Raw genomic sequence first — 24,114 nt, 5'->3', positions numbered from 1 at the left:
CTAATCTGGGATCCTCTGTGAACTCACTCCCATTCAGGTCACGTCTGGTCTGCACCACAGTGGCTACAAAGCCTCTTGCCATGGAGCCAGCACTGAGCTTAATGAAGCAGTATTCTGGGGATCACCCCCAGGACTGAAATAGGCTGGAAAGAAGAAAGCCGGAAAAAAAAAAAAAGAGAGAAAGGAGGTGAAGAGGAAGGCAGAGAGCGGGCAGGTAAGAAGCTGGGCCACAGGTGGGAGGAGCAGAACAATGCAGTGGGGAAAGAGGCAGAAAAGGGAGGGCAGAAATGGTCTCTAACTGTCCCCACACCCCGCCACAGTCCCCTCACTGGACACACATTGAGCCACACCATGTCCTGTACTTAAAACTCACTTCCAAGCCTGTCCTCTAGGAATCTGTCCCTGACTAACAATCAGAGACTGGCCTCGGAGAACAGTGTGAATGGCGGACGTCTCTTTGGACTTCCTCTGATCTCCCAGAGATCCCGCTGGCCATCTTTGTACTCCTCTGCAGTCTGAGACTCTGCAATGGTAGCTGTCCACAGACCAGATGCCATCTCGCCTTACATTTGGTTATAAGAGGAAGAGCTGCCGCGGTGAGGAGCCAGGAGGTACTTCTCTGATGTGGGCCCCATGAAGTCATATAAATGTGGAAGTGTAAAGTAAATAAAAAGGACCCCTCTCTCCCTTCTGATTTCCATTTTTACCACGGCCCCCAGCCACGCAATCATTCCTATGACATTTCTGGAGAAACAATAGGGGATTTGTTTAAACCAAGATGCCAAATGGTCAGGAACTGCAGAATATATAAGTTCTTGCCCCCACTCTGTAACATACAGAATTCAGATCTGCATGCAGGGCCAGCTGGCAGCAGCACGCAGGGCCAACACCCCGTTAGCCACGCCCTGGCTGGCTAACACCCGCTCCCGGCCCTGCTCATTTACCTTGTGCTCCCCCGGGGGAGGGGAGGCTGGTGGCAGCAGAACTCCATTTTTATGGTATGTTCCAGCTTCCATCCAGCCTTTCTTGGTCTGGAGCTCTGCTAGTATTTATACTCACACCCACACATATGAGCTGCCCCACAGCCCTCCTATTGGGATTCTCCTTTTAAAGTGAAGCCATCTTCATGCCCTGCTCTGGGTATTGACCAATGTGTAAGGAGTTCTTACCAAGTTGTCAGGCACAAGGCAAGAGACCATGAGCTGTGAGTCTGTCCAGAAAGGGACCATATGTCCAAGCCATATGCTCTAGGGCACAGGGGCTGCCCCTGGAAAGGCTGCCTCGTGTCCGACTCTTTGCAGCCCCGTGGACTATACAGTCCATGGAATTCTCCAGGCCAGAATACTGGAGTGGGTTGCCATGCCCTCCTTCAGGGAATCTTCCCAACCGAGGGATCGAACCCAGGTCTCTCACATTGCAGGCGGATTCTTTACCAGCTGAGACAACAGGGAAACCCTCCTTTGCCTCTGTGAAAAGAGGACCCCAACTACTCTACCAAGGTTCTGAGTAGGCACTTGGCAAAGGCCCAGGCAGTCTGCATAAGGCCCTAGGGCTCTGCTTAGGTCAAGGTCAAAGTCACAGCCGCCTCTGCTTCCCAGGGGAGTGCTGCTATATGAGAGGAAGCCCACCAGCTCAATGCCAAGGCTTTGTATTTCCCTCCAGGAAGGCTCACCTGCCTTTTCAGAGGACCCCCAGGGAGCCACCCACCCCTCCCAGAGGCCCTCATATTTTTCCATCTTTCTATTAGGCATCTTTTTCTCATTAATGTACTAACACTCAAGTTATGTGGAGAGAATGAGGAAAAAGAGACCTTGTGTGGGGGTTGGGATTTGTTCAAAGCCTGAAGAAACCATTTTAGAGGGTGTATGTTTTTTATTCCTTTTATGAGAGATGCATGTTTCCCCCCCTCTGTGACTTGTTTAAAAGTAAAGTTTAATATGCTGCCAGAGAAATTGCTGGTTAATAACTTAATAAGCAATGTGCTAGGGATTATGGGAGAAAGGTAGTGTCCAAGAAAACTTTTATTGTACAGTTTGGGGCTTGGATTAGCTTCAGTTATTACATAAAATGCTAACAGAAGTCCCCTTTCTTTTCAAACTTTACTTTCTTCCTAGATTATTTTTAAAAAATTAGAATATATAAGTGAGGTGAGTGAAAACTTCTACTAGCTGCAAGAGAAGTCTGAATGTAGATCACAGGTGAGGATTTCTAACAGTATAGTCCGAACTTTGTTCATGAAATCTTGGCGAAGCACACGCTTGGAAATTAGCCCTGGCCGCAAAAATAATATCAACTGCATTTTATTAAAAGTTTTATCTTCAAAAAACATTTTATCTTTAAAAAATTCTTGAGAGGAGAAAAATAGGCATTATTATTCCCATTTTTATAAATCAACAAAGTAGCTCACATAGCTCAAGTGACCTGTCCAAGATCAGGGCAGAAACCAAGAATAGCATCAAAGTTTTCTAGACAAATTGTATCTGTGAGTCCCAAACGCAGTGCGATGAAAGGGGAGAGGCTGGGCCGAACAATCAGAGCATGCTGCTTTGCACGCTCTGGTGGCGTGTCCTGGTGGCCAGTCTGGAGAAGAGTGAGGTTCGAAGTACAGCTGTTTCTGTGCGGGCCAGCAGAAAGGCCTGTTTTCAACATGGCCAACAAGACTGATAAAGACTTCATTATCTGACAATAAATATTCCCTATTTGCTTAGCTCTTTCGTACTTGCATGCCCATTACTCACTATGTTCTTTTCCATCTTCACCCACTTCCCATTTTGGATCTTCCAACTTAACAGATAAAGAACTGACACCCGGGACTTCCCTGGTGATCCCGTGGTTAAGACTCTGTGCTTCCAATGCAGGGGGCCCGAGGTTCAATCCCTGGTCAGGGAACTAGATTCCACATGCCACAACTAAGACCCCTGAGCAGCCAAATAAGTAAATAAATGTTAAAACCAAACCAAACAAAAGAGGCCCAAGGAAGTTAGAGGCCACCCGTCACTGGTTAGCAGCTGAGCTGGGGGCCAGAACACAGACATGCTACCAGCGAGTATATCTTGCCCCACCTCAACCTCAAGGAGGCGTGCTCACAGCTAGAATCTTTTCCACTCAACCAGGGCCTCTTAAAGTGACCCCCTGTAGGTACCCAGGAACACAGGGCCTTCGGGCTGGTAAGGGTCCCTTCCGGCTCAAGCGGGACTAAGTTCCTGATTGTGAGGGGAAGCTATTTCCAGAGACCTGCAGACCAGTCCAATCGCTGAGGAAGGCTGGGCATCACTGGCAGCGAGGAGGAGAGTGAGGCTTCGGAGGGTCTCTCTCAAACCCGCTCCCTTGACTTATTCACATAAGGCCTGTCCACGTGCCCCACAAGCCTTCGGAGGGTCTCTCTCAAACCCGCTCCCTTGACTTATTCACATAAGGCCTGCCCACATGCCCCACAAGCCTTCGGAGGGCCTCTCTCAAACCTGCTCCCTTGACTTATTCACATAAGGCCTGCCCACATGCCCCACAAGCCTTCGGAGGGTCAGCCCAAAGCCTGGCCAATTAGGACAAAGGCACCAGCGCTAAGTTGGCTCAATATGAGGACAGAGAAGCAGGAAGCCAAGCGAGGCCTCCAGGCGTGTGCCTGCTAGGTCTGCGTGTTGCCGGAAAGCCTGCCCTCAAGTTACTGACTTCAGTTAAAAGCAATGTCTCCAGAAGATCAACAGTGAAAAACAGCTATAGAGTCAGAAGAATTATGTACATACTAGTGCTTAGTAACATGTAAGCATGATGTGTGGGTCATGTCAAGCAGCAGTCAGTCAGCTGAGGGTGGATTTCTGGGGAAAGGGGATCTGGAGAAGCTGAGTTGTATTGGCAAGAAGGTCTAGTGATGGGGTCCTGACCAAGGAGGGCAGCTCCTGAGAGAAGGCCTTGGGCAGCCCAGAGGCTGAGGGTGGCAGTGTTTCCTACAAGGATGATCCAGCTGCAGCAAAGGAAGCAAGAGGACCAAGAGGCAGAAAACCAATTTGCTCTTGAAATCCCAAATATGGCTATCTTTGCAGCCAGACACATCTGTCAAGTAGGAAGAAGTCACCTGTCCCTTGTGTCTATTTTCCTGTCTACAGATACTGGTTTGGATTAGATTCCTGTTTTGAAATAATAAGGGGGCTTTCCTGGTGGCTCAGACAGTCAAAAATCTGCCTGCTATGCAGGAGACCCAGGTTCAATCCCTGGGTCAGGAAGATCCCCTGGAGAAGGAAATGGCTACCTACTGAAGTATTCTTGCCTGGAGAATCCCATGGACAGAGAAGCCTGGCAGGCTACAGTCCATGGGGTCATAAAAAATAGGACATGACTGAGCAACTAACACTTTCACTTTTTTGAAACCGGGAGTCAGGGTGCTCTTTGTAGTCCCTCTGAGGGCTCCAGTGGTTGATAAGCCATGTGGGTGGGCCTCCAGGCCCATATTTGCACCATATTTTCCATCTCTATTATCTCGAACATCTTGGACTTCCACTTAAGCTTGTGTTTGAAGAAAGGATTCCACTGGATTAGATGATCTCTACATTCCCTTTCCTGTTATAAACTCTGTGGTTCTACAGTCCTCTTAGCAATGTTGAGCAGACAGTAACCATGAAGTCTAAAATGCACATGGGCAGTACCTCTATTCGCATCACTAACTGCCCCGGCATGCAAAGGAGTTTCCAAGTACCAGACAGAGCTGGTGGGTTGCTACTAGGGAGCTTCTGTGAACCTCCAGCAGGGGCTGGAGAGTTTTTCAGTCACTGAGAGAGGCTGGGAAGGTGTAACCCGCTCCTCAGTGTGTCTCATCAGCATGGAGACAGCAGCCTATTTACTAGTCTGAGCTTACTGACTTCCTCTTCCCTCTTGGATCAGATTCAAATTCCTCTGGCTGACATTTAAGGCCTGCCACAACTGGTCTCTTATCAAATCTTGTACAGCTCTCCAAACACACCACGTCTTCTTTAGCTCTACACCCCCACTGGCCTAAATGCAAACACTTTCTCCACTAGGGTGTTCCTGACCCTGCTGTCCACCATCTTAACATGCTCTTTTCTCACTATTTACAGTGTTTCCAAATCACGCCCATTAAAACCTAGCTCAATTACCTAACTCCCCTAGGAAACCTTCTCTGGCTATCCCAATCCACATTCTTTTCTGAATTCTTATACTTAATATACATACTGCGGAATTAAGGATTCTATATGAATGTCACTGCTGGTTTTTTTCACATGGATAAGCTCTTTTCAACTAGACTGGATCATAACTAAACCTTGACAATAGAGGCTTAATTACATATATCTAAAGTGGTCTCTGCTTCTCAGGTGGCTCAGTGGTAAAGAATCCACCTGCCAATGCATGTGCTGCAGGAGACATGGGTTCGATCCCTGAGTCAGGAAGATCCCCTGAAAGAGGAAATGGCAACCTACTCCAGTATTTTTGCTAGGATAATCCCATGGACAGAGGAGCCTGGAGAGATACAGTCCATGGGGTTGCAAAGAGTCAGACACAACTGAGTGGTTGAGTATGCACGTGTGTACAAAAATGGTCCCCACAATGTTGAGCACTACTAAAATTCCTTTCTTTGTAAGTGGACAATGAGACCTACACAGCTTATTTAACATCATAGGCTCTGTATCAGTGTAACTTCACTCATTCACCAATCTGTGAGAATTAACCTTACCTAACAATTAATGGCAACCCACTCCAGTACTCTTGCCTGGAAAATCCCATGGGCAGAGGAGCCTGGTAGGCTGTAGTCCATGGAGTTGCTAAGAGTCAGACACGACCGAGCGACTTCACTTTCACTTTTCACTTTCATGCATTGGAGAAGGAAATGGCAACTCCAGTGTTCTTGCCTGGAGAATCCCAGGGACGGGGGAGCCTGGTGGACTGCCGTTTGTGGGGTCGCACAGAGTCGGACACGACTGAAGCAACTCAGCAGCAGCAGCAGCAACAGCAGCAAGCCTTTAAAGACTTCTCCCTTCTCCTCAAAGATGTCCTTGACATCCCATCCCCAACTAGCTGGCTTCTATAATACACTTTGACCTCATTCCAGCATTTACCAAATTCTTACATGTTTACAGTTAATTAAATCCATACCCATGTTATTCACTTGGTTTTTGAAATAGGGACAGTATCATTCATCTCTACATTCTCCACTGTGCCATCTGAATTGGCTTGGATTCATTGGTAATGGCTCAATGAAGGTAACCAAGGTGTTGATTTATCCAAAGGATGAAACCTGTCACATGCTAAGGAAAAAAAAAATAACCCACTATATTACAGTTTTACATAATATTATGAAAATGTGTTGAGGCCATTTAAAGCCTGCATCCCTTGCAAGCTGGGCAATGACAACACTGCCTAAATCTTCCAACAGCAATACCCCAAGAAGCCAACAGCTACAAGTGGAGCAAGACAGATCTTTCTGAGCCCTTTATCAAATGAATTACCACCTCCAGGCTAGGTTTGCAGATTTCTATATTTAAAACGTAGAAAGTTGGGGGTTGAATTCTTGATGTGCAGTTGCATAAACAAACTATTTTTATTTCTTGCTGCAGTAAGGAGGAAGCTTTGATCTTGGGCAACTTGTTCAAAGGCTCAGTTTAATATATTGATCACTTCTGAGGGCTTTTACCTGACTAGTTTCCATAAGTTCAGCCTGTCAACAAGAAATACCTCATGTAGTCTCAAGCTTCACTTCTTAAACAGCTTATTCCTTTAAAACTTGATGTAATTTTAAAAGGAATATCCAATGAAGAAAAGGTTTTGTGGACAAGGCTGTCCACTGCTTTGGGTTGAAATGTGCTAACTTAATGTTTCTCTCTGTTTTTAAAAATACAAACAGGATCTCATCCTGAGATATCATGACCTTGAACATTCCTGAGAAGTCTGAAAGGGAAGTGAACAAATGTCAACAAGCTTGGGTCTAAAATACACCAGCTTCATTTCTCTCATCATTCAAGTATGCACAAGGCTCAGAGAGACTTTGAATAGGCTGAGCTGGGGGATTAAAGAGGGGTCCTGATGAGATTCTCCCTCCCTGGTAAAATCTGGGGGTTGAAAGAAAAGCAATTAAAAGGGGGAGGGGCGGGGGAGTACTGGGAAAACTTTTATTTTGAGAAAAAGAAAAAGAGCATAGAAGAAACAAACCCGAAGCAAACCCAACCCCCAGTAATGCCTGGAAACTTGCTATGTAAGTAACCACCCCTGTTAAGACTTGCTTCCCTTACAGTTTTGGCAGGGATCACAAATGACAGCCTTAGAATGCCACATGGTCATCTGAATATTTTAACAACCCATCTCCACTGGATTCATTTCAGCAGCAGGGGAGTGAAATGCAACCTGCAGCTGTGGTGAAGGGCTAAGGCCCCTCGCAGGAGTTGTGAAAGAGGGACCTTTTCTTTGGGGAGGGGGGCTGGTCCAGAAGATGCGAGGGATAGGGGGAGGGCTAAGGGACACTGGGACAATGGAATCTGACCTAAATCCCAGGATTTCTGCCTGGGAAGTATAGTCTCTTGTGTGAATAAATCTGGTGGTTAGAAAATAACTGCTGTCTTCAGCTGTAAAGCAAAACAGAACTCTAAACCAGGACTTCTGCAGCTGGCCACAGACCCCCCCCTGGGGCAGAACTGGGATTGCCACACAAAAGCCAGCCTTAGCTTTGTCTTTATAAGCATATTTTTCTTATGTATTTAGATCCCAGGCCTTCCATGAGCATACCATGTCAGCTTAGAGGGGGCCAGTAAGAAGGCGAGAAAATGGGGACAGCAAATGAGAGTATGAATAAGTGGGTGAATACAGAAGGAAGTCTAGGGAGATGGAAAAGACATGAAGGAGGGCCTGGGTGGTGTCAGGAGCACTGACAGGAAGTTGTATAGGGGAAGTGAATGGGTCATACAGCTAACACTTTCTGCAAATAAGAATTAACTTGGGGAAACAAATCATTGGGTCTGGGACAAAGAGGAAGTCTTCAACAAACATAATAAACTCCCTCCATCATCTCTTCCCTCCATCAGCACTGATTATTCAAAAATTTATTTCCCAAGGTTGCTTCCCTAGTAACCTTGGGACCTGTTCTTGTATTCCTGAGAGCCTGTTTTTCTCACCAGTGAAGTGAAAGTTGCTCAGTGGTGTCCGATTCTTTGTGACCCCATGGACTTCTCCAGGCCAGAAGACTGGGGTGGGTAGCCTTTCCCTTTGCCAGGGGATCCTCCCAACCCAAGGATCGAACCCAGGTCTTCCACACTGCAGGTGGATTCTTTACCAACTGAGCCACAAGGGAATCAGACTATTATTTCTCAACAGAGTATCAGACTATTATTATTTTTCAAAATGATGAATATTCACTGCATGCCAATGAAGCCTGGATCCTACCCTAGGCACTGAGTCCCCTGGGATGGCTGCCCAGACAATGGAGTGTGGACTCCCCATAGAGGCCGTGTGGTCTTCTTTGCTGCAGGTCACACCAGATGCATGGCAAAAGAATTCTGTGCTGATCCCTTCAGTAGCCTCACCCTCTCCTATGGCTCCAAGCTCCAGACACAAGCCCTGAGAATGAGGGGGTGAAGGTGGGAGTATTTCAAAGGGCGGGGTGATCCACAGTGGCTGACTCTCTGATCCTTGGCCCTCAAATGGGCACTGTCTCAGAAAGCAGCATCGGAATCACCTTGAAGCTCGTCAGAAAAGCAGAATCTCTGGCTCCACCCCAGGCCTACTAAAGGAGGCTCTTCATTCTAAGGGGCCCACAAGGTGATCCATGTGTACATTAAGGTCTGAGAAGCACTGTTATAGAAAATGTTCAGTTACCACCATTCAAAGCCCTGACTTAAAAGCACTGGCTAGATAAAGGCAATGTGGTCCAGTAGAAAGAGCCTGATGAGGAGCAGGCAGTTAAGCCCTCCAAAAACGTTAGCTGTTGTCAGGTAGGTGTTACAGCCTGGTCAGCTGTGTGAACACAGGCAAATCCCTCATCTCTCTGGGTTGCACTTTCCCACATGCATGGGGATGGGAGGGAACGACAATAACTTTATGATTCCTTCTGGTTCTAAAGTTCTAGATCTACGGCTCTATTTGACAAGACTGTTTTGCTGCCTTCTCCATACTAAAGTAGGGGCTTTAATAAGTAGTTTCTATGTTTAATACAGCCTGGCATACAGCAGGACTTAATAAATATTCGTTGAATGAATGGGCAACAATCTGAATGGCCAGTAATGGAACAACGGTAAGGTCAACTTAAAGACTGATTTTTCAGGTGACAAAAATATGCTATCTTTAACAAATGATGTTTTCAAAGACTTTTTTCTTAATATAAAAATAGGCAAAAAAGCATTTTACTTTTAGTGATGCATAGACAGAAAAGCAAGAAAATAATTATCATAAGAAGTCTGGACAATAACCTTAGAGGAATGATAAAATACAAAAAGAGGTTTTAAAATATTTGTCACTAAAATTTTAAAAAATTGTGATAAAATAAGCATAGTATAAAATTTACCATCTTAACCATTTTAAGTGAACAGTTCAGGAGTGTGAAGCACACGCATGTGGTTGTGCCAGCACTCTCCAGAACTCTTTTTCATCCTGTAAAACGAAAGCTCTCTGAGTAGAACCCTAACTATTCGCTTTCCTGCCAGCCCCTGGCAACCACCATTCTACTGTCTCTCTGAATTTGACTACTCCAGGAACCTCACATAAGTGGAATCGTATAGTATTTGTATTTCTGTGATGGGTTTATTTCACTTTGCATAACGTGCTCAAGGTTCATCCATGTGGTACTCTGTGTTAGAATTTTCTTCATTTTTAAGCCTAAATAAGGTTCTCTTATTCATACCGTATTTGTTTATCCATTCATCTATCAATGGACACTTGGGTTACTTCTACTTCCTGCCTACTGTGAATAACACAACTATAACACGTACAAATATCTCTTCATGACTCTGCTTTCAATTCATTTGGGTCTATACCCAGAAGTATAATTGCTAGATCATATGGTAATTCTATTTTTAGTTTTCTGAGGAAACCCCCTACTATTTTCCATAGCAGCTACACCATAAAGAGTTTTCACATCTCACACACACACACACACACGCGTGCTCACCACAAATACCAGACCCTGCTCACCACAACAGAGAAAGCAACAAAGACCCAGGGCAGCCAGAAATTAAAAAAATAAAAAAGCCCATCCAAAAAAAACAAAAAAGAAGACTCTTCAACAAATGCTTTCGTATACTGTTAAATGGAAAAAGTGATAACTTACATACATACAGCTTAATTTCAACTACATTCAAAAAAATACAGGAAGAAAGATGAAGTAACTATGTATATATAACTGTTAACCAATAACAGTGGGCTCCACTGGATGTCGGTGAGAGCAGACTTATATTTTCTTCCCTAATTATCTATGATAAGCACAAACTACACGGATAGTCAAAAAAAAAAAGTGAAAGAAATTTAGTAGGACACATTTTTCTTCTTGGGCATCACACCATCCATCGCATGGAGTCTGACAGCCGATTTAGTTTACCACGTTTATTCAAAGGGCACGCGTGCGTGCACGCACGCATGCGCACACACACACACACACACACACACACACACACTCACACACAGGTTTTTCCTTTTATAACCAAGGATGATAGATAACTAGGCTGATTTCTGAAAAAATTTAAAGCCCCAAATAACTGTAATTCCAACTCTCAATCAAAGGAAATAAATCTTTTCTCCTCCTAGTCTTACTTAACAGGGCTTTTAAAAGCCCTTCCCCTCCAGGCAGGACCTGTGGTCCGGCTGGGACGGCAGGGCTGGAATCTGCATGGAGCCGGGGCAGCAGACAGGGCTGCGAGTGGGGCTGTGCTGACTGCCTCTTCACGGTCCTCACAGCCAGCCTCGCCAGGCCAGCAGCTGACCCCTATTCTCACTTGGTTTTTGGCCTGGGTCAGCTTAGTTTTCTTCCAGTAGTTGGTAAACCGTCTTTGCACCAGGAGAGAGATAGTAAACTGGACTGAGGAGAGAGGGATGGCGGGGAAAGGGGAAGGAAGGGACTCGAAGGATTAATGAGCTGATTTCCATTAAGGCTTTGACATCTTGGAATGAAAAGCGGACTGTAAGAGCAGAAGCCCAGTCCTCTACTCCGGCCATGCTGCCAGCTGGCCATTCATCACCAAAAATTCCCCAACAAACCCATGGCTGTGGCTTAATCACCTCATATAAATCTCTATTAATCTTGCAAAGTCAAAACACAAATATATGACAAAAGTCTTTATGTACCCTCGATTTTGTGGTCAAAATGTTAAAAAATGGAACTGATCATCCAATGGTTCCAATGAACTTTTTTTTTAAACCTCCTTTTGGGGAATAAATAAATGACCTCCTTACTAATGTTTTAGTATCTACTAGACTGAATAAACTCAAGCTAAATGATCAAATAAACTGAAGAAGAAAAAGCTGTTGGTGCTAAAATTTGAACCGACTTTTCTTTTTCTTTGCAATAACAGCAATGTTTCAAGCTAAACTCAAACAGAAAATCCTTAGCAGGCACAAAGGAACATTTACTATTCCTCTTTCATAAATTACTGGGGACATAAAAGGGCCTCTTCAGCAGTGAAATTTGGAATACTTTGTATTATAACATCTTTCGGGGAAAAGCATATGAGAATATAAGTCAGGGGCTGGCTTTAAGAAGGGCCCACCTGGACCCAGAAGTGGCTCGTCTAAGCATGGAACTCCCAGTGCAGACAAACAGCTCTTAGGACAACACTCTCAGAGGACCTCAAGGACAGGGCAGGCATGTGGCAGGCTGAGGCTTCATCACTCATACCCGATTCTATACTTTCCTATTTAGGAAATTCAAAGTTATCCTGCCAGTGACATGCATAATCCAGAAAAACTGACACATGGGTTTGGGATATATTGTGTTCTGGCCATGTGTTTTCCTCTCAAACTCTATTCTAGGCTCTGAACACATCCTGATTAACATGGTAAAAGTGTGCTGTGGAGTAAGAGGAAGCCTGGTGTTACAGACCACCCACAGAGTGTAAAGTTCACACTTGGATAATAAAGAGTTGACTGTACTGGAAACATAAAAGTGGCTTTCCTAGACTCTGGGCAAGGAAGTTGGAAACCCAGCGAATTCCAGTGATTCATGTCTTTGTTTTCTAGGCTGGAAAATCATGGAGGAAAATCAGAGAAGGGGAGGGAGAAGGATAATGAAAAGACTAGATTAGGAAACTGCAACAGGAACCACAGGGAAGGCCGAGATGATTTTTCTAGCTGAAGAGGAGGCTGGTGGCAGCTTTGTCATCCATCCTCAGGCACTGTGCAACATGAAGGTCCATTCAGATGGCTGGCCTGTTACTCCATCTCCTCCTTCCAAGAAGGAACTGACTCAGGAAGCCAGCAGATGATGAATTTCTTTTTTTTTTTTTCTGTCTTCAACTTTTTATTATAGAAGTTTTAAAGAATATACAAAAGTGGAGAGAATAACATGATGAAGCCACATAGACCCATGACCAGACTTTAACAATTATCAAAGTATGTCTGCTCTTCTTAATCCTCTCTCCTCCCTCAAGCTGTATTAAAGCAAGTATCAGACATCATAAAGACGATGAATTTCTAGGAGATCCATCAAGGGGCAGCAAACTAGGAGGGGCAGAATGTCCTTCTGTACAGAACTTGAAGAATAGGAGATTCAGATTTTGTCTTGGGGCAGTCCTTGCTGGAAGCAGAGGTTTCTATAGGATGATTTCCCTGACTTCCTGATCCCCAGGAATAACAGCTACGAGGACCAGGCCCACTAATTGATAAGCAGAGAACATGAATATGATCACAGTTCCTGTTCTCTCAGAAAAGGTATCTTGGGACCTTGTCTAAAAGCCACACAGAGGCAAATGATACTACGCTTAAGGGAGCAGTTTTTGGAGAGGAAACAAAAATTGGACTAAAAATGAGAGGCTCACCATTAACCATCCCTATATTGGCATTTCAGATACTAGAGAATTTCCCATCAATAACCCTGGTCAAAGCTATAGTTGCTTAGAAAACATAGAGCCTCGCATCTCCACTCATTGAGAAATTCTTCATTAGATCCCTTTCTTTCTTTCTTTTTTAAATATATTATTCATGTATTTGGCTGCACTGGGTCTTAGTTGTCGCACTCGGGGTCTTTGATCTTCACTGTGGCATGTGGGATCTAGCCCCCTGGCCAGGGATAGAACCTGGGTCCCCTGCGTTGGGAGTGTGGAGTCTTAGCCACTGGACCTCCAGGGAAGTCCCTGGGTTCCTTTCACCTAAAGGTCTCCTTTGAACTCTTCACGGTGTGGCTTCCGTGTATTTCCTCAGTCCCATTTTCTGCCACACATCCCTTATACTTTAGGTTTTAGAAGAGCTAACTTCTGTGTAGTTCTCCACACTTATCAAGGCATTCCACATTGCTATGTCTTTACCTATGACATTCCCTGGGCTTGGAATACCCCTCATCTGTCGTGACCACTTGGCAAAATTCTTAACTCTTGAAGGCATGCTGCTCACCACCCACTAGGCTACTCCTGTACCTACTACATACTTTTGTTACCACGCTTTCCATATTCAATGAAAATAATTTATTTATACATCTTTCTTACCTCCTGGATGGGGCTCCTTGAAGCCAAGGCTAGTTCCTTCTATATCTTTGCATCCCTACAGCTCCTAACACCGAGGTTATTATGTAGTCTATGCTCAACGAGACTTTGCTGAATTCCACTGATTTGTGGGTCTCACATTAGCCATTGTTTGCCTCACCACGTAAGGTGGGGAGCCCAAGGAAAGTGAACAATAGCACATTTTTTGAAAAATAAAAAAGAGGCTGCTATGTTAGACAACCAAGATACTAGTCATTAATCAAAAGCAACATACTACAGCATAGAATGTGGTGGGCTGTGGGCCTCTGCTGGACTCCTTTCTCCTGGAATCACAGAGGATGCACACGGGGTGGCAAATCCTAGCGGTAACACTGTCCAACCAATATCAGGTTCTGAGACACAGATATCGAATACGGTGTTACACAGAGGCCTTCCTGTATATTCGAGAAAACTGAGAAATTCTTCTTACTCCATCTTTCACACAGGAAATGCTTTAAGTTTCAGAATAAACTAATGATGGCAAAGATGAAAAAAAAAAATATGTATCTAGCTTCCTTTGCCTGGCTTATTCAAGCTCCTTCACTACATACCTAAAATGGCAAGTTGTATCTTTTTCTTATTCAGCCCCTCTGGGCCCCTCTGTGCCTGCTTAAGTCTTACATAAGTCTCTCATCTCTGAGTTGCCATGGTGTCCGGTAGTCTGTATCACATGATTCAGTCAATTACTGCCTTTCATTGCTAGGTTATCTAACACAGGACTGGGCATATAGCAGATATTCAAAAAACCAAATTGGTGGACAGATAAAAAGCCATAGTACATGCCCCCCCAGTCACCCAGCAGTTTTAGAAAAATTGTCAAGAAAATATTTTTCTCTCTTTACCACAACCCAAAGTTTGAAAAAGATATATAACTCCAGTAAGTTTAGAAAACTCATGCCAGTGACTTTTAAAACTCCCACAACCAGGAACAGCATTTCTCCAGTGTATTCCTAACCCCCGATAACTCCGTGTTCATGTGGGGCTTTAACATACCTCTTGGCCAGCCAGAGCTTGGCTTTGGTACAAACAGCGACGTCAGCCAGTTCCTGCTGAAAGTATGTATTCATTCTGTATTTGGAGTCTGAGAAGGCTTGTAACAAATGAAAAACCTAAACCAAAAAAAAAAGAGAGAGAAAAAGCAATATCCTGCTGTGAAAATAAATTTTTCCTAAACGTCCAGTTCTTCCCTTTTAGGTTTCCTCAAAATATTCCCCTCAAAGAAAACAGACACCTGCAAAATGTGGCTCTGGTCTCTTTGCAGGAAAAGCATGTTGATTTTGGAAGGACGCAGCAAGTGGTAAAAACCTTATGTCTTTCATCTGTACCTGTGCTCTGAGTTCCTTACCAAGTCTAGAAAAAGATGACTATTCTGTGACCAGTCATTAGATGCAAGAGTTTATTACTTATAAACAGCCTAAAAATTTATTTTAGCAAAGAAATACAAACATCTTTATCTTAGCGGTCTCATGAAAAAAAAAAGTACTTAAAAAAATTATTTCTGCATTTATTTATTTTTGGCTGTGCTGCTGCTGCTGCTGCTGCTGCGTCACTTCAGTCGTGTCCGACTCTGTGCGACCCCATAGACGGCAGCCCACTAGGCTCCTCTGTCCCTGGGATTCTCCAGGCAAGAACACTGGAGTGGGTTGCCATTTCCTTCTCCACTGCATGAAAGTGAAAAGTGAAAGTGAAGTCGCTCAGTTGTGTCCAACTCCTAGCAACCCCATGGACTGCAGCCTACCAGGCTCCTCCGTCCATGGGATTTTCTAGGCAAAAGTACTGGAGTGGGGTGCCATTGCTTTCTCCGTTGGCTGTGCTAGGTCTTCGCTACTTTGCACAGGCTTTTTCTCTAGTTGTGGAGGGTGGGGGTTACTCTCCAGTTCCAGTGCATGGGCTTCCCATTGCGGTGGCTTCTCCTGTTGCAGAGCAGAGGCTTTAGGGTACCTGGGCTCAGTAGTTGCAGCTCCCTGCCTCTAGAGCACAGGCTCAAGGGCGCACAGGCTTGGTTGCTCCACGGATCCTCCTAGATCAGGGGTCGAACCCGTGTCTCCTGCATTGGCAGGCAGGTTCTTATCTCCTGAGCCACCAGGAAAGCCCCTCAAACAGTACTTTTTAAAGTCAAAATCTTACTACACAGGAAAAAATCAACTGTCTGTGAGTCTAATCTGGTTTGGGGTTTATCACGATGGGCTTGGCTGAAGAAGCAGGCTGCAATGACGCCTGCCTTTGCAAATACCGGATAGTGATGCTTGTAAACTACTGAGATTTTTTAGATCTTTTCTAAGATGTCAGGAGCTGAGGCAGCACTGCAGAACCCTGCTTTCTTACTCTTCCATGACATTATACATTAGAACTAAGCAGAGCAAGACAAATCCTGTTGTCTCTCTCTAGCTACCTATATTTAGAACGAAGGCCACAATTCCAGCAAGGCCATGGCACAGGCCATGTGTGTGTGTACTGGTTTGTGTCTATATGTGTGCCTTGGGTTCATTCAGTCATGCCACTAACAAGGCCTCGGTGAGAAGTACTAACCTGCAGCAGAGAACAAAAGTGGATGAGGGCATAAACGAGATCCACAGACCTTAACTAGCGTCAAGAGAAAAGACATGTCAGAGAAATCCTTCAGCTCCTTTATCAAGGGGAGGAGGAGGGTGGAGCAAAGCAAGCACAGATAAACACATCAAGAACTTGGAAAGCCTATTTTAATAATCAGAGTGTTTTCTCTTTCTGTTGTATCCTTTACCGGGGCTGCAGATGATTCTTTCTAAACGGCAGGATTCCACTTTTTCTTCTCTTTCTCTCCTGTCAATGAAGGGCATAACTTTGCGAGTTAAATATGGAAAGGAAGTAATGAGAAAAAGCAAAAGGTCAAGATAAGAGATCCAGAGCCATCAGACCCTAAATGGGGTCTGAGCAGGCAGGTTTTCCTGGGTCAGAGATCTGCAATTTCCAACAACAAATATATGCTGTGCGAGCACCTCTGGTTTAGAGTCAGTTTTGATTATTTTATTGTGCGGAACTGCTATTAAAGTTTTTTTTCCCTAAATAGGAGAAGGCACACAAGTCCCAATGTGGAGCCTGAAAACGCTTTCTCTAATAATGGATCTGTTATTTCAGAAGCAACAGATCAAATATCACTACTTCACCGCACCCCCATGGGGACCCATACCGCCCATCGTGAAGTCTGGAGCAGTGGTTCTGGCTGGGGCTTCTGTTCTTATGTGGTGACTGCCAGAGTGAAAAAAAATCACCTCCCTCTGCCCGAATCCCCACCATCCTGAGAGAGTTGGCAAAGCCACTGGGCCTTGCTTTACTTTTCTCCACAGCTGCACAGAACCAACCACCAGGGCTTTTCATGGTGTCACAGGACTGTAATTAATCAGCAGACACCAGCAAAATACATGACTTTGGAATTTACTTATAAAGAAAGCTGTGAGATTTTTCAAACGCCTCTCATTTAGAAGCAATCACTTCAAAAATAACTCCTGATGGATGTTTAAACTTCGTCCTATATTTGCTCACCTTACTTGGCAAAAACAAGGCTGTTTTTGAAACGCTTGGTAGCTCTGGTTTATGAAAACCAGCCTATGAGCCCATCAATTCTGTCACCTCGGGCACAAACTAGACAACAGTTGTGATCCTGGTTATTCACCAGGAACGGAGTGCGGTCTATTTACACGGGACCAATGGTGGGGGAAGGTATACTTAGAAGAACCTTGGTGGAAATAAACACACAGGAGAAACGGAGTAATATGTGTGAAAGACAGGGTCAGAGGAGACAAGGAAAATGGGGACAGGGGAGGAGGGGGAGAGAAGACAGAGGGCGGCGAAAGGAGAAAAAGAGGCTTGTAAGCCATGTCTGAAACAGGTTACTGTGCTTGAGAAAAAGTTTTCTTTAAAGATAATTAATGAAAATGTTTGAATATATGACTACCTTCCTATCACGTGAAAAGTGCTGGGTTTGGGACTTCCCTGCTGGTCCAAGGTTGAGATTCCATGCCTCCAATGCAGGGGCTGAGGGTTCAATCCCTGGCCAGGGAACTAAGATCCCACATTATGTGTGGCATAGCCAAAAAAAGAGTGCTGGCTTAATTCTCTCAAGGAAAATGAGGCCATCCTTTGCATCAAGTCCAGAAGTGAGGCCAGACTTCTGGAACTCTGGTCCAAGGTCGGGTCTGGGAGTTCCAGGAAGCTCCAGTAAGGATCATTTGTCCATCAGCTCTGCAAGGATGGCAGAGGCGAGGCAGCTCCTCCCCCCAACTCCCTTCTGACGTTCTGGTCCAGAGGAACTTCTGGGCAAACTGCGTGGCCAAGCCCAGGCCTGGGATAATTAGGAAACTGCACTAAACCAAACACAGAGAAACACAAGCTGCCAGACCTGAGGATGACGACTAACTGGACCACAGGAGAACGCTGAGGAGTTCAGTGTCACTTTAGGTGCCCCAAGGTGGCAACGGGATTCCAACATTCAGTCCAAAAATATTTATTAAACAACTATTATTACCAGGCGCTATCCTAGGGGCTGCGGCCGAGAACACACAGAATCCCTGCTTTCCTGCAGCTTACATTCCAGTGGTGGATAAACAAAAATATCAGTCGTTTCCCAGACTCTGCCTGGTTGGGATTTATAACCTGCACGATGGCCTCGCCATCACTCCGCTCTTCCACGTGACCTTCCAGCCTCCACCACAAGCATTTGCTGAACTGATGCTGATGTTTGGTGCCTCCTCCTCTATTATTTCTGCCTTTAGGACACACACCCATGGGTTTGGTGAGCTGCTGGTGGCGCCAACCCCAAGTTAGGAGCAGAGTCACAGAGCTGGATAATGCACACTTCTTACTCCATGGATTCCTAACCTAGTGGATTGCTAACCCAGTGGGGAAATCAGGGAGGCTGGATCAATGATCAGAATGCAACCCTGTTGAAGCCGGTGAGAGGAAAAGAGACTTCGGAGCCAAGTGGACTTTGGTGGAAACATAGTTTCTAGCTGTAGGGCTTTGGGTCACTTGTTTACCCCACAGTAAAGAGTATAATATTATCTATAATATAATAAGTATAATATTATTTGTAATATAAAGAGTATAATAATATCTATCTGGTAGAACTACAGAAAGATTTCAAAGAACATATATAGATAAATAGATAGTACTTGGCACATGTTAGGCACCTGATCAAAATGCTAGTTCTCTTTTTCCATCTCTTCCCTCCCTTCTAGCCCTCGTTCCAAAAAATAAACAGAGAAGGCTTTGCAGGAAGAATGATACCCATATGTGGCCTTGAAAAGAATCTTGCCAGAATTGGAAGGAAGAATACACAAGCAGAGGAAACTGAATTATTAAAAAGTGTTAAAGAGTATTAAACTATTGGTATTGCCAACAAAAGAGTGAACATTAAAATAAACTATGGGCTTTAATTAATTTTTAATTTAATTTAAATACATATAAAATAATAATATACTTTATAATGCAAAATAATAAAATAAATGAAAAATAGTTAATTTTATTAACTAAATCAATTTAGTTAATAATGATGTATCAATATGGGTTCTTTAACTGTAATAAACATACCACTCTAATGCATGATGCTAATAACAGGAGAAAACTGGGGAGAGGGGGCAGGGAAGAGAGGAATAACATGGGAACTATCTGTACTCATGGTTTCGGAAAATCCAAAATTGTTCTACAAAAACCCCATTCAGTAAAAGAAAAATATTGGGACTGCCCAGGGGACAGCAAATAGTTGCATGTAACAAGAGTGGAGCTAGGATGTGTGCAGGGCGGTGGGAGGCACAGCTGAAGAGAGGGGTCAGGTTAGACGGGGAAGGGTCTCAAAGGCAGAATCAAGGGATGTGTGCTCTGTTCTGGAGGCAGCAAAGACCTCTTCAGAGATCAGATCTCCAATTCGAAAAGGAAAAGCCAGGGACAGTGAGGAGGCTGGGTCAGAAGGGGTCGGGTGAGTGAGACTGTTGCCAGTCTAGACAAAAGGTGGTGGGGCTTGAAACCAGAGCCTGTAAACCAAGAACAGACTGCGGACCAGAAGTGGCTGCAGATGTTTTATTTGGCCTACACGGTATTTTGAAATCGCCATTGTGTGAACTGGGAGATTTCACATCAAAATCAACCTGATGTCGAAACTCTTTGGAAAAATGAGAAGATCTGACAATTCTGTGACACCCCTACTTCATGCCAATCTAAATGATGGCAGCAGTAGAACACAGAGGGAAGGATGTAGCTGAGAGACGTTTTGGAGGCAGAAGAAGCAGGACCTGACAGTTGCTGAAGACCCAGCATTGAAGGTCAGGAAAGAGACCTTCCCCCAGGGCAGCTGAGGATGGAGGGCCAGGCTTCAAGACCAGGATCATGAGAATAGGTGGCAGGACTGGGAATGAGGGATGGGGAGTTAATGAGTTTGGTCAGGAATATCCATGTGATGCTTGTTAGGGTAATTTATCTTGCAAACCAGGAATTCTTTTGAGAGTGAAAAAGAGCTCTATTAATAATCATACTGGGACAGCCCGAGACAGTTGGTAACCTCCAGCCATGGCAGACCCCTTGGAGAAAGGTTACAGTGGACTTAGGGGTGTCTCCAGCACACACACACACACACAAACCCAAAAACAGAAACAGGAGAAGGCTTTATTGACTTAAGATAGTTGTCAGAAGGAGACAAATGCATACAGAAAGCGACCAAGTGCGAACCAGCATCCTCACCCCGACTCTCACAGGCCTGGGCCGCCCAGAGATGAGGTGGTCACACCTGCTCTGAGGAGGGGTGGTCAGGAAGCAGCTCGAGGGACCTAAGACTTCTTGCCCCTGAGATGCAAGCCTTAATGAAACTCTGGGAGAATCTGAGACGAGTTTGGAGAACAGTCAGCCTCTGCCCACCCTCATCCCATGCTAAACACAGAGAGACTGAGGGGCGCCCCCAAACATCTTGGTAAAGCATGGGGTCCATTTTTGCAGCTTTGAATCTCAAAAGTGACTCCACAGAGCAAATGGAATGCTCTTTGAATACATGCCACAGGCCTAAAGAGAATCATGAGTCAGACCCCTGGAAGAACTTGCGCTGCACCAGTGAAATACGTCTGGTTTATGCTATTGGACTAAAATAGTGACTTGTGTTAGACAAGATCAAGATGATATATGGCTGTTTGGGAATGCAACGCTAAGATGGCTTTTCCTCTCCACCAAGCATGGCTTCTAGGCAATTTCCCCCCTTATAAGATCAACAGCAGCTGAGTTCCAGAAACCAGCAGGATTCAGCAATAACAGGACCAGGTTTAGGCAGGCCGTGAAAAAGGACAACTCGGAAGAGAAAAGGGATGTTCATTTCAGAGGTCAGATATAAATGAGGTGAAGGTATCCTTATCAGGAACAATCCTGCTGAAGATCCACAAATCTATCCCCCTTTGCAGCTGTATTTATTTCCTTAAAAACAAAAGCCTGGTCTTCTTGGGCAGCAGGCAGACTGGGGGCGAACACTTCTGCCCCTATCACATTCAGCCCCAAGTATAAAATTTCTGTATCTGCTACTCTGCCTTCTGGCTTTCTCCCCACGCTGCTCCAACCCCCACAGCAAAGTCAGAGCCACATTTTTCCAAGCTCAGTGTTTACACAGGATTTTATTTCGGCTGGTAAAACATCTGTATTTTTTCAAGGACTTAAATAAATGATCTATGCCGGGAATGTACAGTATAGGGTGATGTCAGGCCCCCTTTTCTTTTCGACTCACTGGGCAGAACAGGCAAACATTGTTTCAGCCTGTCGCTGGGAATGTGAATATTTATCCTGTCGACTTAATTCATACAAACAGAACGAAAGGCAGGCAGGCAGAAGTATTTTATGGCTTTAAGTCAGACTGAAAGGAGGCTGGGGGAGAAGGGGGATGGCTGAAGAAGGAATCTAAACTTTCTAATTCACAGAAACATGCCTAATCATAGAACTGCTGGGAAACGGATACAGCAAAACTTATTTAAAAGGAGATTGTGTTTATTTGTATGCATGTGTGTGTTTGGGAGGGGGAGGTGGAGTTGGGAAAGTGAGAGAGAGAAGAGTTCTCTAACTTCTATGCCGTTTCCAATCATTACAATGTGTTTGAGGACTTAATTTTCTGCTCTAGACATATTAATCTTATTCTTAACTAGAGGCATATTAATCTTATTCATAACTAGACCACAGGCTTCTGACTCCCACAGCGCTTCCTGGGTACATGTACCTACCTGCCTGTGTCATCTGTACAGACAGCTCCACATACTCTTCTTTGTTACCTGCCCTGGAGGGTCACTGGGTGGACTGGAGGCGTGACCCTTGGATGCTGGTCGTCCAGAACAGGCTTAGTGGGCATCTGCCACCCATGGCTACTTACTGATCTAACCTTAGGCTGGAGGGCAGGTCCAGGAAGCATTTCAAGTGGTTACTCCCCCAAACCGCAACCTGTTTATCAGACGAGGACAGATCCTTAGAAAGGTCTGGGTGAATTCCCAAAAGGTGACACTTGGCTGTGTTGTGTGGTTGCTGCCAGGAAAAGGATGCTAATTACAAAGCGTCATTACTTCCTAGCTGACTCTGGCTTGGGAAGCAGGCCACGAATATCTCTAAGGATTAAAATGTACACAAACAAAGTCTGTGGGGACCTAGAAATTCACTTGGTGTCTCAGATGCATGCCTTCTCCTCTAGTAACACTCCTACTGTTTCAGTTCAGGAACCCAAAGATCTTACACCTAGATGATGCAAACAACTTAAGCGACTGGTCTCTGTCTCCAAAATTCATTTTACACATGGCTGCAGAGAATTCTTAAAAGCCAAGCCCTGAGCGCATCACTCCCAAATTCAAAATCCTTCAATGATTTCCAGTGTCCTAAAATAATCTTCTGGGCACCGAAGGCTCAACTTGTCTTTCTAGTTTCCCCTCCAACTTCCTCCACTTCATGACCTATTCTGTGGCTGTGAGCGACGATTTCCCATTCCTGACAATGCTTTTCCATCTAGGAACTTCCTTCCATTTCTCCCCACAACCTCTTCAGCTCTGCCTACTGAAATTCATTCATACTGTAAGACCCAGCTTATATACTACCTCCTCCATAGAGCCTTGCTCAGCTTTATCACCACCTCCTATCCCCACCCTAAGACTTTCCTACTCAGCGCCCAATGACTCATTTCATTTGATTTCTTCTTTTAACTTTTTAAACTCTGTCATCATGGTTATCAATCCACAATTTCCCTTTCCTAGAGCATGGCTCACTGAAGGAAAGGACTGCATCTTGTTCTTCGTAGTCTCTGGACTCCAGGGATATACAGCTTTATCTGGCAGAAAGAGACTCAATCAACAGAGCATGTATCCATCTAGAGTACCACCCCGCCCCCTTGCCAGGGTGGCAGGATCAGAACCTATATTTGCAGCAGCAGTTGGAATGCTCTCTCTAAACTCTCCCCACACAATGGGGTTGGAGGAAACACACGGTATTAAGAAGAGAGTATAAGAACACTCCAGGATTCTTGCCTGGGAAATCCCAAGGACAGAGGAGCCTGGTGGGCTACAGTCCACAGGGTTGCAAAGAGTCCGACATGACTTAGCGACTAAAACAACAAAACAATAAGGAATGAGTATACATTTGTCTTAGATCGTCTCTGGCCTGCAGTGAGAAGTTCCATCACCCAGAAGAAGTGTCAAGGATGCCAAGGAATTGGGTTAGGATGAGGTTTAGATTTAGTCTTCAGCAAACATACAGAGAAAGGCTTGCTTAGAAAGAACTAACAATTTACAAAACACTGATACAATATCTGTTCTAACTTAAGAGTTTCTAGCTTTACAACACAGACATATTTCTGAAAAGCTACATATAACATTTTTCAAATTACAAATTATTTCTTTGTAAAATAAATCCCAGTTTAAATTATTTAGGGACAGCTTTATTATACATGATAATTTATTTTTTTCTAATATCTGGATCCTCAAACTATTGAGTTTCCTGAGATCAACAAGTAACTCTCTAACGCAGTAAACCTCACTAAGGAAAAATAAAATTTGTTTAGTCAAGACAGTTAATTGAAAGCAATTCCCTGGTGGTCTAGTGGTTAGCGGGCTTCCCTAGTGGCTCAGACAGTAAAGAATCTGCCTATAACATAGGAGACTTGTGTTTGATCCCTGGGTCAGAAAGATTCCCTGGAGGAGGGCATGACAACCCACTCCAGTATTCTTGCCTGGAGAATCCCACGGACAGAGAAGCCTGGCAGCCTACGGTCTACAAGGTCACAAAGACATGGATAAAACTGAAGCGACTTAGCCTGCCTGTCAGTGGTTAGGACTCAGCACTTTTGCTGCTGTGGCCCTGGTTCAATCCCTGGTCAGGGAACTAAGATCTTGTAAGCTGTGTGTCATGGCCAGAAAAAAAAAAAAAAAAAAAACTGAAGCTGAGTGTTGGGCATAAGGGATTCATTATATTATTCTGTCTACATTTGTGT

General features: G+C 44.6%; 1 protein-coding gene across 6 annotated transcripts in view; it reads right to left on the bottom strand.

The window, feature by feature from the left end:
- THADA (THADA armadillo repeat containing) overlaps positions 1-24,114 on the bottom strand; it is a 335,542-nt gene that overhangs the window by 92,487 nt on the left and 218,941 nt on the right. For all 6 annotated transcript variants that reach the window (XM_070379666.1, XM_070379662.1, XM_070379664.1 and 3 more), the window contains one exon: positions 14,649-14,764. In XM_070379666.1, the coding sequence (XP_070235767.1) occupies positions 14,649-14,764 (116 nt within the window). The remainder of the gene's footprint in view (positions 1-14,648; positions 14,765-24,114) is intronic.

The sequence above is a fragment of the Bos mutus genome, chromosome 11 (genome assembly GCF_027580195.1).
Source record: "Bos mutus isolate GX-2022 chromosome 11, NWIPB_WYAK_1.1, whole genome shotgun sequence".
NCBI lineage: Eukaryota > Metazoa > Chordata > Mammalia > Artiodactyla > Bovidae > Bos > Bos mutus.
The sequence above is the reverse complement of the archived record's forward strand: the minus strand, read 5'-3'. Positions and strand labels throughout refer to the sequence as shown.